General features: G+C 43.7%; 1 protein-coding gene across 6 annotated transcripts in view; it reads right to left on the reverse strand.

The window, feature by feature from the left end:
- MPP7 (MAGUK p55 scaffold protein 7) overlaps positions 1–12735 on the reverse strand; it is a 166724-nt gene that overhangs the window by 90565 nt on the left and 63424 nt on the right. For all 6 annotated transcript variants that reach the window (XM_060192359.1, XM_060192363.1, XM_060192358.1 and 3 more), the window contains one exon: positions 6072–6190. In XM_060192359.1, coding sequence (XP_060048342.1) covers positions 6072–6190 — 119 coding nt within the window. The remainder of the gene's footprint in view (positions 1–6071; positions 6191–12735) is intronic.

Raw genomic sequence — 12735 nt, forward strand, 5'->3', positions numbered from 1 at the left:
CCTGCAAGCCTCTAGCAGGCTCTACATAAGGCCACGGTTTCAGAGTATGAAATACAAAGCCAGCAATGTTCTGGTGTCTCAGGAATTCCTATTTCGAGCAGGCCTGGAAGTGAAAAAAAGAAAACTATAATGTAAGAGCCCTGCCTGCTTCCTCCAACCAGCTTAACCAGCCGGCTGCACAATTACCTCTGGCTGGCCCGGGAACGTTCCCAGATGCTGACCCGAAGGCCCCGCTCTATCAGACCAGGTGGCCAGGCATCAGCAGCAAGGTCTGGCTGTCTCTTCCTTCTCCTCCCACCCCAGACAAACAGTACCACAGCAGCAAGAAACACCGGCATCCCCAGCGGGTTTACTTCTTGAAGCTAACACAACCCCTCTCCCCTCCCCTAACAGCAGAACTTGTTTCTAAAGGGCCGGATACCAGCCAGTATCTTATAAAATGGTCTCTCGCCCTTGACTCTGATTTACCGCGGCGGAAATATCACCCTTCCCCACGGCGACTGCTGCTCACTACTTCTAGAGGCAAAGAGAAAGGCACCTACAGGGCCTGTCCAGGAAACAGCTCATAGAACAACTCTCTGCTCAGTGAAACTCTCTCTCTCTCACTTTGTTTTTGTTTTAGTCTGACTGTATCAAACTGTATTTGGGAAGTAACTCATTTCCTAGCAAATCTTAGTGGTGCTAACGAAGAGGGGTTGGAATTACTGAAAAGATTAAGGTCCAGCGTCACTTTCAGACTGGTTTTGCATTTTCTACAGTGCCCAGCTTGGAGATGTGGAAAAGGAATGAGTATGTGTGTGGTCTTGGGGTGCTCTCCAGGGGTCCGCTCAAGACGTGTTCTTACTGTTATCATCTTTATTTTTTTTTCCATTGTCACCAGGGTTATCACTGGGGCTTGTGCCTATACTAAAAACCCACCACTCCTGGTGGTCTTTTTTTTTTTATAGGACACAGAGAAATTCAAATATAGAGAGGAAGAGAGAGGGTGAGGGAGAGGGGGCCGGGCAGTGGTACACTGGGTTAAGCACATGTAGTAAGAAGCACAAGAACCTGAGCAAATTTCCTGGTTTGAGCCCCTGGCTCCCCAACTGCAAGGGGGGGTCATTTCATAAGCTATGAAGCAGGTCTGCAGGTGTCTGTCTCTCTCCCTCTCTATCTCCCCCTCCCCTCTCAATTTCTCTCTGTCCTATTCAATAAAAAATAAAAGAAAGATAAATGCCCTCCAGGAGCAGTGGATTTGCAGTGCAGGTACCATGCCCCAGCAATAATCCTGGAAGCAAAAAAAAAAAAGAGTGAGTGAGTGAGTGACAGAGAGATACCTGCAGACCTGTTTCATCATTCAAGCTTCTCTCCTGCATGTGTTGGGGGGGAGGGAGTCCTAAATCCAGGTCCTTGCACATAGTAACATGAATGCTCAATTGGACCCTCAAGAACTTGTGACTTAGAATTTACATTTGTGGACTGGAAAGGTTGGGCAGTGAAGTGTCGGATTCTCAACCACGAGGTCTTGAGTTCAATCCCTGACATCCTATGTGTCAGAGGGATGCTCTTGTTCTCTCATTAATCACTAAACAAATATTTAAAAAAGGAAACAGAAATTTGGACTGAAGATCGAGACTTTTAAAATTATACCAAAATTCATAAGCATTAAAAATGAATTCAGAATAGAGAACTTCGTTTAATATTTATTTTCCCTTTTGTCACCCTGGTTGTTTTACCATTACTGTGGTTATTATTATCGTTGTTGTTGATGTGGTTGTTGGATAGGACATAGAGAAGCAGAGAGGGAGGGGAAGACAGAGGGGGAGAGAAAGATAGACACCTGCAGACCTGTTTCACTGCCTGTGAAGCGACCCCCCTGCAGGTGGCGAGCTGGGGCTCAAACCGGGATCCTTACGCCGGTCCTTGCTCTTTGTGCCACGTGCACTTAGCCCGCTGCGCTACCGCCCGACTCCCCAGAATAGAGAACTTTTTTTTTAATTATCTTTATTGGATAGAGACAGACAGAAATCGAGAGGGAAGGGAGTAAGAGAGAGGGCGAGAGCGATACCTGCAGCCCTGCTTCACCACTAGTGAAGCTTTCCCCCTGCAGGTGGGAGGGGACTTTTAAAATAAACTTCCACCAAATTAACTATTTGTCATACTTTGCTTCCACTAGTCAATCTCTTCATGGTTTCATATGCTCATTACAAACAGAATTTCAGGACACCGTTAAGAGAAAAACGGAGTCTGGCTCATGGGGTCATTTTTGGCTTCACTTCCCTGAAGTCTGCTAAGATGAGCCAGAGGACATGCCTGAAATTTGCATGTCTTACAAGTGGAGAGTGGAGGGCTGAAGAGTCAGCATACGGTTATGCAAATACCTTTTATGGCTGAGGCACTGAGCTCCAGGCTCAATCCCCAGCACCACTACAAACCAGAGCTGAGCAGTGCTCTGGTCTTTCTCTCTGTGTATCTTTCATTAAGAAATAAATATAGCACAATGGTTATGCAAAGAGACTATAATGCCTAAGGCTCCTAAGTCCCAAGTTCAATTCCAGGCACAACCATAAACCAGATATGTTCAGTACTCTGGTTTAAAAAAAAAAAAAACTGATGAAAAAGGACATTGAATCAATCAATAAATAATATATATGTATATATTTTAAAAGTTGAGAGTGTGGTAAACTATTAAAAAACTGAGAATGTGGGAGCTAGGTAGTGGCACAGCAGGTTAAGCACACATGACACAATGTGTAAGGACCCATGCAAGGATCCCGGTTAGAGCCCCGGCTCCCCACCTGCAAGGGCGGTAGCTTCACAAGTGGTGAAACAGGTCTGCAGGTGTCTGTCTTTCTTTCCCCTTCTCTGTCTTCCCATCCTCTCTCAATTTCTCTGTCTTATCCAACAATAGCAAAAATAACAATAAATAACAAGGGCAACAGAAGAAAAAAAATAGCCTCCAGGAGCAGTGGATTCGTAGTGCAGCACCGAGCCCCAGTGATAACCCTGGTGGCAAAAAAAAAAAACAAACAATCGAGAATATACCTATAGATAAGATGTTAAAATTTGACAGCAATTACTGAAACCACCTAAGAACAGTTTGAGTTTTTGTGTTATTCAAACACTAGCAACACCAAATGTCTGTTTTGATGAGATCAGACACCAAAACTCTCCAGGATGCTTCCTAACCACTATTAACTGACACACACACACTGAAAAACCATTCACAGTTAAAACTCAGCAGCCAGTGTAACTCAGCAGCCAGTGTAACTAATTCACAGTTAAAACTCAGCAGCCAGTGTAACTAAGAACTTGTTACACATTAATTCTACTTTTTGTCTTCTTTTGTTGTAAAATCTCTTCAAAGTTTTATGTTTTAAATTTTTGTGTGTGGTACTAGGGATTGAACAGAATCATGCATTTACTTTCCCATTTAGTGACCCCAACAAACTTTCTTTTTCTGAATGTTTTTGGATGAGAGAAAGAGACAGGGAAGGGGAGGGAGGGATAGAGAGAGAGAGAGAGAGAGAGAGAGAGAGAGAGAGCAGGTACCACTTCACTATCCATGGCATTCTTAATGCTGACCCCATGCAGTGGGAGAAACTGAACCCTGAACCTTACACACATGAAGCAGGAGTTCTGTTGTTGGCAATATTTATTCTTCTAATAGAAATAATCACCTCTGAGGGACTAGATCGTGACTCACCCAGTTAACTGCACATTTACTATGCATAAGGATCCAGGTTCAAGCCTCTGGTCCCCACCTGGGGGGGGGGGGGAAGTTCCACAAGTGATGAAGCAGGTCTGCAGGTATCTCTCCTCCTATCTCCCTCTCTGTCTCCCATCTCAATTTCTCTCTGTCCTCTCAAATAAAATAGAATTTCATTTTTGTTAAGAAAGAACTACCTCTGTCAATTGTATTTCTTTGCAGGCTGTGATAACAAAAAGTTTCTTAATAACTAATATTTTCCTTAATATTTAGTAATTAATCATGACAACTTATATTTGCCTAACCTACATAACAATTAAAGAACTTAGATCTTTGTTATTTTATTTGAAAATCACAAAAAAACTAGTCAATGGATAATGTCATTTCCACTTTTTTTTTTTTTTTTGCCTCTAGAGTTATCGCTGGGGCTCAGTGCCTGCACTACAAATCCACTGCTCCTAGAGGCCTTTTTTCCCCCACTTTTATTGTCCCTGTTGTATAGGAGAGAGAGAAATTGAGAGAGGAGAGGAAGACAGAGGGGGAGAGAAAGAGACACCTGCAGGCAGACCTGCTTCACCCCCAGTGAAGCGACCTCCTGCAGGTGGGGAGCCAGGGCTCAAACCAGGTTCCTTGCAGGGATCCTTGCACTTTGCACCATGTGCGCTTAACCACTGTGCTACCGCCTGACCCCCATTATTTCCATTTTATAGACAGATACTTTATAAATGCACCCACTGTTTTGGGGTATGTTTATTAATGATTAAGGAATAATGGTGTCCCATGGGGAGGGCAGGTGGTAGCACAGCGGGGTAAGAGCATATGGCACCAAGAGCAAGGTCCAGGGTAAGGAGCCCCATTCGAGCCCCCGGCTCCCCACCTGCAGGGGGGTCGTTTCCAAGCGGTAAAGCAGGTCTTCAGGTGTCTATCTTTCTCTCCCCCTCTGTCTTCTCCACCTCTCTCGAAGTCTCTCTGTCCTATACAACAATACCATAACAACAAGGGCAATAAAACGGGGGAAAATTGGTCTCCAGGAGCAGTGGATTCATAGTGCAGCTACTGAGCCCCAGCAATACCCCTGGAGGCAAAAAAATAAATAAATAAAAACACATTTTATTTTATAAAATGAATAAATCTAAATAAAATCACAGCTAAAATATTTTCATATAGTCAACACAGAAGTTTGTATAATTGTCTCAGTAATTCCTAAACTTTGTGGACCATGGTCCCAAGACCATTTCTAGCACGCCCCCAAAGAGCAACTAAGCTGCCAGAAATCACTCAGAACACAAGGATTCCTGGGTGGCTATTTAAAAACTGAAAAATAAAGCCTAGTCTTGAAATGCACTGCTGAAAAATATCACACATCAACACTTTCACTTCTCAAGAACTGCCATGGCTAGAGGTGCACTAATTTCAGCAAAATTTGACCGGGGGGGGGGGGGGGGGGGGATATAATAAGAACTGTCCTGTGAAGCAAGAGCAATTTCCCAAGTTGCCCATTTTCCAGAGCTATCCACCAGACGAAGGCCTTCTCACAACAGACAACCATAAAGAGTCCGGCTGAACTGAGTGACAATTCTGGACAGGTCTCAGGCAGCATAGGCCTCTGTCCCTTCCACACTGGAGAGAGACTCTAGCAGTTTAGGCCAAATCAGGGAGAATGCATTTCCAGAGAGGCGGCATAGTTTCCAGTAAGTTCCTTGCTCTCAGTTGAGTATTGTCAGGGTTCTGGTCACTCTCAGTGTTGCTCTGTGACAAGACCGGATTTCTGGTGGCGAGCCACTTTCACAGCACAATGCTCGACTTCAGCTGTTTCCAAAAACCGTTTTTCCCTGGGCCCAGCAGCAGCCTTATTTACACACAGACTCTCTCTCTCTCTCTCTCTCTCTCTCTCTCTCTCCCCCTGTGTGGGGGGGGAGTGCTTGCTAGGGTATCACTTGACTTTGTTAAAGGAAATTATTTTAAATCAATGTGGCCACTGAACCTCTGCCATGTTTAACCTCAGAAAACATATTCCTTCTCATTTTTTGCCTTGAACGTTTATTTGTGGAAGCTGAACCCCAGCCCACTGAACGCCAACCGTCAACAGGAGTCTCAGCCCTCCTGCAGCTATTTCAGACTGTTTTTTCTGAACACAGGCAGGCACACGTTTGCTGGGTTCATTCGTCTGCACGGCCAGAGCAACCACCAGTCAGTGAAATCATCCATGTACTTTGGGTAGAATCTTTTAAAAGACTTCCGTGCCTGCCGGCAGAAAAGAACAAGGCTGTTTTTGTTTGCGGGGAGCAACAATCTGATCTCCGGCTTGCTCGGTGGTGCACAGCGTTATTTCCCTGTATGTTTTTCTCTGCAAAGAGAATCTGACATCAGCGCGGTTTACCTTGACCAGTGAATGCAGGCTCTTTTCACCGAACGTCTCCCAGAGGAAGGTCAGGTCCTCCTGGCTGGTCATGTGTGGCTGCAGCTGGGCTGGCAGCGCCACCAGCAGCTCGTACAGACCTATAAAAGGGAAATAAAACACACAGCGTAATCTTGGCGTGATCTTTCATTTCACCGAAACTGTGTGTCGGTGACGACTGGAACACGTCGTTTTGTTTTGTTTTGTTTTGTTTTTTACTGGATTTTTTTGTGTGCTGTGCCATCAAGCCAAACACTTCTTTCTCCAAACCGGCAAAGGAATCTTTATGATTTTCTTTCTTTTTTCTTTTTTTTTTTAAATCCCAAGGATGTCTGTATTAATGGGCAAGCTTTTTACCTTTCTCAGTAGCATCTGTTTTATGATCACTCGTGTTTATATAACCCCAGACAGAAAGTGTGTACGTGCGTGCAAAAAAGAAGATGAAAATGCAAGTCTTCCTTTCCTTAATCACTATTACATTTCCCTCAACACTCACCCGAAAGTGAAATGAGTCATGAAGAGGAAAAACTTCCTCAGAAGAGCAGAAAACTGATAGAGCAGCCCACTATAAAAGGTTTTGTGGTTTCCAAACAATTCTTACTAGCATGCGACTTCAAAGTCACTTGTGTTATCAACATCCAAAGTCAAGTGCTATACAGCAAGACTGAATGAATGGTTACTTGGTGTCTTACGGAGTTGGGAGTCGCCCTTTTTACAAAAACAAGGACAACAAACTGGATGGAACTGAGTTTGAGTTTGGCGTTCAATTGGGAGTAGGGGGCACCCTCTGAAAGAGGGCAGGCTGACAGGCGTAGGGTGCCTCCCTCCTCACTTCCCTGGGATAACAGTAACACTAGCTGCCTGAGCCATCCATTCCACTCAGGGGCTCGAGAACTCCTGTCCAAGAAGTCTTGCAACAGTGCCTGCTCTCGTCTCTTCAGGGAGGTGGCCTGGCAGACGGTGGTGTGGACTCGGAGGTGCACACGTTTCCTTTTCCAGTGGGATTACATGAGGCAAAAAGGACAAAATCTCTTTTAGTTCTGTCTGCTGTCTGCGAACACACGGATGGGGCCCTCCTGGGACCTGTGACACATGGGACTGTGGTCACTGCTGGTCTGAGCAAGCACTGCTGTTCATCACTAGGACAGCTTTATGAGGCAGGGAGCTCAGCTCCCCGACAGTCGGCGAGCAAATGGTGGGCGGCTCACCAGTGCCTCGCCTTCCTCAAGCGCAGACAGTCTCAGAGTCAGGGACCGTTCACAGCCAAATGAAGCAGGCTCCCCTTCAGAGTTAGGTGTGTGATCAAAGATTCAATTCAGTGCAAATGTTCCCGGGGCTGTGTGTCTGACCAAGAAAAAAATGCTGAACTGTCCCTGGAAGGGAGCGTGTACGTGTTTGAGGGGAGTGGGATATTGGAGAAGCGGAGAACTTCTCCCAATCTCAATTTTACTATGATTTAGTAAAAATATTTTAAGGTGGGGGTCAGGTGGTAGTGCAGTGGGTTGAGCACACTTGGCATGAAGTACAAGAACCTGCTCAAGGGCCCCGGTTCGAGCCCCCACCTCCCCACGTATGGGGGGGAGTCGCTTCATAAGCGGTGAAGCAGGTCTGCAGGTGTCTTTCTTTCCCCCTCACTGTCTTCCTCTCCTCTCTTGATTTCTCTCTGTCCTATCCAACAACAACAACAACAATAAAGATAAACAACAAGGGCAACAAAAGGGACATATACATATTTTAATGTCTCAACATAAATACACACACGTCTGGCTTTATATATTATATGTCATGCACACATTCTTAGAGCAACCACATTTCCCAATATCAGTGCTTTATGACAGAAGTTCAAACTACAAATGATGTAAAAAGAAGGTAGAATTTCACTATTGCTTTCAAGAGTATTAAGATAACTACCTCCTCCTTGGTGCCGTGATTTATGTAATCAAAGATACTATTCAAGTGTGATCAGTCTATGTGTCTAGGGCATCAATACACTTAGTCCATTAAAACAGTCCCTGGCACATGGAGAACACTCGCTGTGCTTCCTGTGACTTGGTGAGTTTTCAGCCATTGTTCTTAATGACTGGTGTTACCAGTTATTACTAGTACTGAAAAAGCAGTTTTCTGGATCAAACAGCCCTAAAAATCAAGCCATTCCACATGGCTTCTTGGAGCCATCTTGCCCTTGTGTATTAAAAAATGGTAACGAGGGAAGCGGGTGGTAGAGCAACGGGTTAAGCGCAGGTGGCACAAAACGCAAGGACTGCCGTGAGGATCCCAGTTCAAGTCCCCAGCTCCTGCAAGGGAGTCCCTTCACAAGCAGTGAAGCAGGTCTGCAGGTGTCTATCTTTCTCTCCCCTTCTCCGTCTTCCTCTCCTCTCTCTCTCCATTTCTCTCTGTCCTATCCAACAATGACGACAACAATAAAACAACAAGGGCAACAAAAGGGAATAAATAAATAAATAAAAATATTTTTAAAATTTCTATTAAAAACATGGTAACGTAAACATGTAGTGAAATTACAGAAAGATATACAGTAACACACACACCAGCACAGTGAGTGCATGTAAAGTTGGAATGGAATCGATAAACAGTGGATGTTATCGTACCTGTGCAAGATGTTAGCACTGGAAAGTAAGTGGATGAAAGGTTACACAGATCACTCGAGACTGCTTCTCGCAACACTTGGGCCTACAATGATCTCAAAATGAAGTGAAAACAAAAGCAGAAACTGGGGTCAATGGGGCTGTTAGACCACAGAGGGAGCTCACACCTTTCAAAGTCAAAACAATGGTTCCGTTATACATCCTAATGGGACGCAATACCAGTTTCAGATATAGAACCACCTATTATGGAAAGTGCTAACTTAACCCAAGTACTTCTCAACAACTTTTTGTGAGACTATGAGGTTAATTGTTTAAAATTCATCAGGGCTGGGGAGGTGGTTCAGTGGTGGAGCTTCTGGCCTGGAATGCTGGGGCTCTGGGTCCAGCCTCACACAACACAGGTGCAGAAGCACCCACTTTGTGGGTGGTTAAAGCAGTCCCCCTTCCTTCTCCCCTCCAAAAAGCAGAACAATGTACATGATTTTGAGGCTTGGGGTGTGACCTCCAATAACACTACATAAAATAATTTTTCTGTAACCAGCCTGGATCCACCTGTCTCTACTTACTTTCTACAGTCCTAATTAATAACTCATTCTGGTGACAACAGAGTTCCCTTGCCTTCAGCTCACACATCTGGGAACCAGAATCCAAAGTCAAAAGACATGGGCTTGTGCCAACTAGAAATTGAAGAGCTAGTAAAAGCCAGGGCTGTCTGTGGTCTCAGTGTGGGCAACAGAGCAGCCATCACTCCCACGCAGGTGCATGATGGAGAAATCAACTTAGCCCATCCTGACTTGGGTCTACGTTCTTTTTTTTTTTTTTCCTTATTTTTTTATTCTTTTGTTGTTGTTGTTGTTGCCTCCAGGATTACTGCTGGGGTTCAGTGTCTGAAGCACGAATCCACTGCTCCTCAAGGCTTTTTCCCCCTTTTGTTGCCCTTGTTGTTTATCATTGTTGTTGTTACTGTTGTTGTTGGATAGGATAGAAAGAAATGGAGAAATGGAGAGAAGAGGGGGAGATAGACATGGGGAGAGAAAGAAGACCTGAAGACCTGCTTCACCTACCTGATCCACCTACCTGCAGGTGGGGAGCCAGGGCTTCGAACTGGGATCCTTACGCCGGTCCTTGCACTTTGCGCCATGTGTACTTAACCCACTATGCTACTGCCCAACCCCCAGGGTCTACGTTCTAAGGTGGGCTTTAAAAGACACCAATATTCAGCTCTTAGAAACCCAAGCATTACTGCTCTTTGAGATCCAGAAAGCAAGTGTTGAGAGTTGGGTTAACAAGGTCTGTCTTTAATATTTTTATCTAAACATTCTGGTCCCTGAACAAGAGCAAGGGCAGAGACTGTTACCCTGGACCTCAGTAGTTGGCTGTTCAAGCTTGCGACTGCTTCATTCTAATAAATATTCATGGACCCTATGAGTCAAAGGAGAAAGAAAACAACAGGAAAGACCTCAGCAAAGAATTGCACACCTGACTCCAGTTTCTGAAGGCTACATCCTTAAAAGTCAGCACTGGATTTGCTTTTATTTTTAAGATTTATTTGTTGGTTTGGTTAATAAGCAACAGGAAGAGAGGAAAAAAAAGGGGAAAGGGGAGGAGGAGGGGAGATAGGGAAGAGGGGGCAGGAGAAGGAGAAGGAGAGAGAGAGAGAGAGAGAGAAAGAGAGGGGGGAGGGAGGGAGGGAGGGAGAGAGAGGGGGAGAGGGGGGGCCCTAAAATACCATTTAGTTATGTGTGGGTGGGAGTACAAACTTTGAGTCCTCTATTAAAATATAGATTTAAATTTTTTTTTACCCATTTAAATTTTTCATGGAACTATTTTGCTTAAAATCTTCACAATGATAAAGCAAAAGTGCACAATAGTTTGCACTGACCCAAAAACAGCAAGCAAGTAGAAAACCCTTTTAAAAAAAAAAGTCACCATAAATACTTCTACACCTTTCCCATATTTGGGAGCTGCTCTCTTTCCTGATCCAGCTTTCTAGTCCTATTTCCAACTCTGACACTATCTTCCCAGACAATACCTTTGGTCCAACTTTAGGTGTTAGGCTCAGGAAAAAATTTAAATAAAGTCATGTGTCCCTTGAAATATACCTAAAATAGGGGCAGGCGGAAGGAACAGCTGGTTGAGTGCACGTGTTACAACACACAAGGACCCAGGTTCGAACCTCTGGTCCCCAACTGCTGGGGTAAAGCTTTGTGAGTGGTGAAGTAGGGCTGAAAGTGTCTCTCTTTCTCTCTCTCTACCCGCCCCATCAATTTCTGGCTATCTCTATCCAATAAAGATAATAAAAAAGAATGTTTTTAAAGAAATATACCTAAAATAGACACTAGCTTTTTCCAAAATGGAGATCTCAAAACTCATCTGCTATGTTCTTGCCTTTAGGTTCCTGCCTATTAAACAATCTGTTCCGCTTTAAATCTTAATGTTTTCTCAGACACCAAGTTGTAGATGCTACCGTGATGGTAACCTGACTTCCCCGGACAGAGAACCCCACCAGTGTAACCCTGGACCCCCACCTCTGCATAGCCCCGCCCCTCTAGGGAAAGAAAGAGGCAGGCTGGGAGTATGGATCTTCCTGCCAACACCCAAGTTCAGCGGGGAAGCAATTACAGAAGCCAGACCTCCCACCTTCTGCACCCCATAATGACCCTGGGTCCATGCTCCCAGAGGGATAAAGAATAGGAAAGCTTTCAAAAGAGGGGATGGGATATGGAGCTCTGGTGGTGTAGAAACTGTGTGGAATTGTACCCCTCTTATCCTATGGTCTTGTCGGTATTTTTAATTTTATGAATAAACTAAAAACAATAAAAAATAAACCACTTTCATTTTAAGTTATTTTTGAGATAAAGCACTTTTTTTGAAAGGGGCATGATAAATTCACTGAGAATTTGGGTTAAAAAATGATCATTTCCATTTGTTCTGTTTTTCTCAATAAAATTACTTCTCTGTTCACCATTATGAACATTTGCAAATGAGAGGCTTTTAACCTTCTTCAAGGTATAATAACCAGCTCTGAATTGACCTTCCTAGTCTCCCCTCCCTCTGAACAATCCCCCCAAACATATAAATTTAGGTCATAGGAGAATAACTTGCTTCTCAATTGAGTACGTTTTTGTAGAAGCAGGTGACAATGAGTGTAATCTGTAAGAGATTTTGCAAGCATCTGAAAAATAAAGAAAATCTTTAAGAAATCAGTTTGAGAGTTTTGCTTGCATGCATGTAGTACTTTTTTATTTTATATAATCTGCTGTTTACAAAATAAATATTTGTCATGGACTTTCCCCTTGCCAGATGAACGTTAGATGGCAGATGCTGGCTGCCTGAAATCATGAAATTCAATTAATGAGTGGCTTGTGTTTTTTTTGTACAGTATAAACTGACCACTTTTGACAAGCCAGTTAATTAAGCCACTTGTCTAGTCTACAGACCAAGATTGTAACATCACTGACTGATTTGGTTGGAATTAAATAGGCTACAGCTGGCTTCTCAGTTACTACACTGAAGAATAACCATGCCTAGCACTTTCCTTGAAGATATAAATGCTAAGCACTTTCCCCCTTCAACTTATGGTCAAGTCTCTTCTTATGTTTTCTGGGCCCTTGGCAACAGGAGAAAAAAGTCAGAAAAGATGCTCTATGTGTAAATACTTTGAGTGCTTATCAACTTCCGGCTGTCTCCCCATTTTTCTTGCAATTTGTAGCAACAGGATGGTAAAACTAAAGTCATTCTCTATCATAATCTTAAGAACTTTATACACAGCAGACGGAAAACAGCAGATGATCTGATCAAGATCTGGGGAGGCAGAAAGTCCTTAAGCAAAGTTACCATATTAAATAAACAATTCACTCCACTCATAATAATCAGAAGATAATGACAAAATACATCATATTGGATTAGGATTTCATTACCCTCTGAATTTTCTCAAATAACCATAATACACAACAGAGATTTTAACTTATTTCATAGTCAATTCCCATGCTTACAAGCAGATGCTTAAATATTTCCCCTTAGCCTCACACAACTAGCTATTA

The sequence above is a fragment of the Erinaceus europaeus genome, chromosome 6 (assembly GCF_950295315.1).
Source record: "Erinaceus europaeus chromosome 6, mEriEur2.1, whole genome shotgun sequence".
Classification (NCBI taxonomy): domain Eukaryota; kingdom Metazoa; phylum Chordata; class Mammalia; order Eulipotyphla; family Erinaceidae; genus Erinaceus; species Erinaceus europaeus.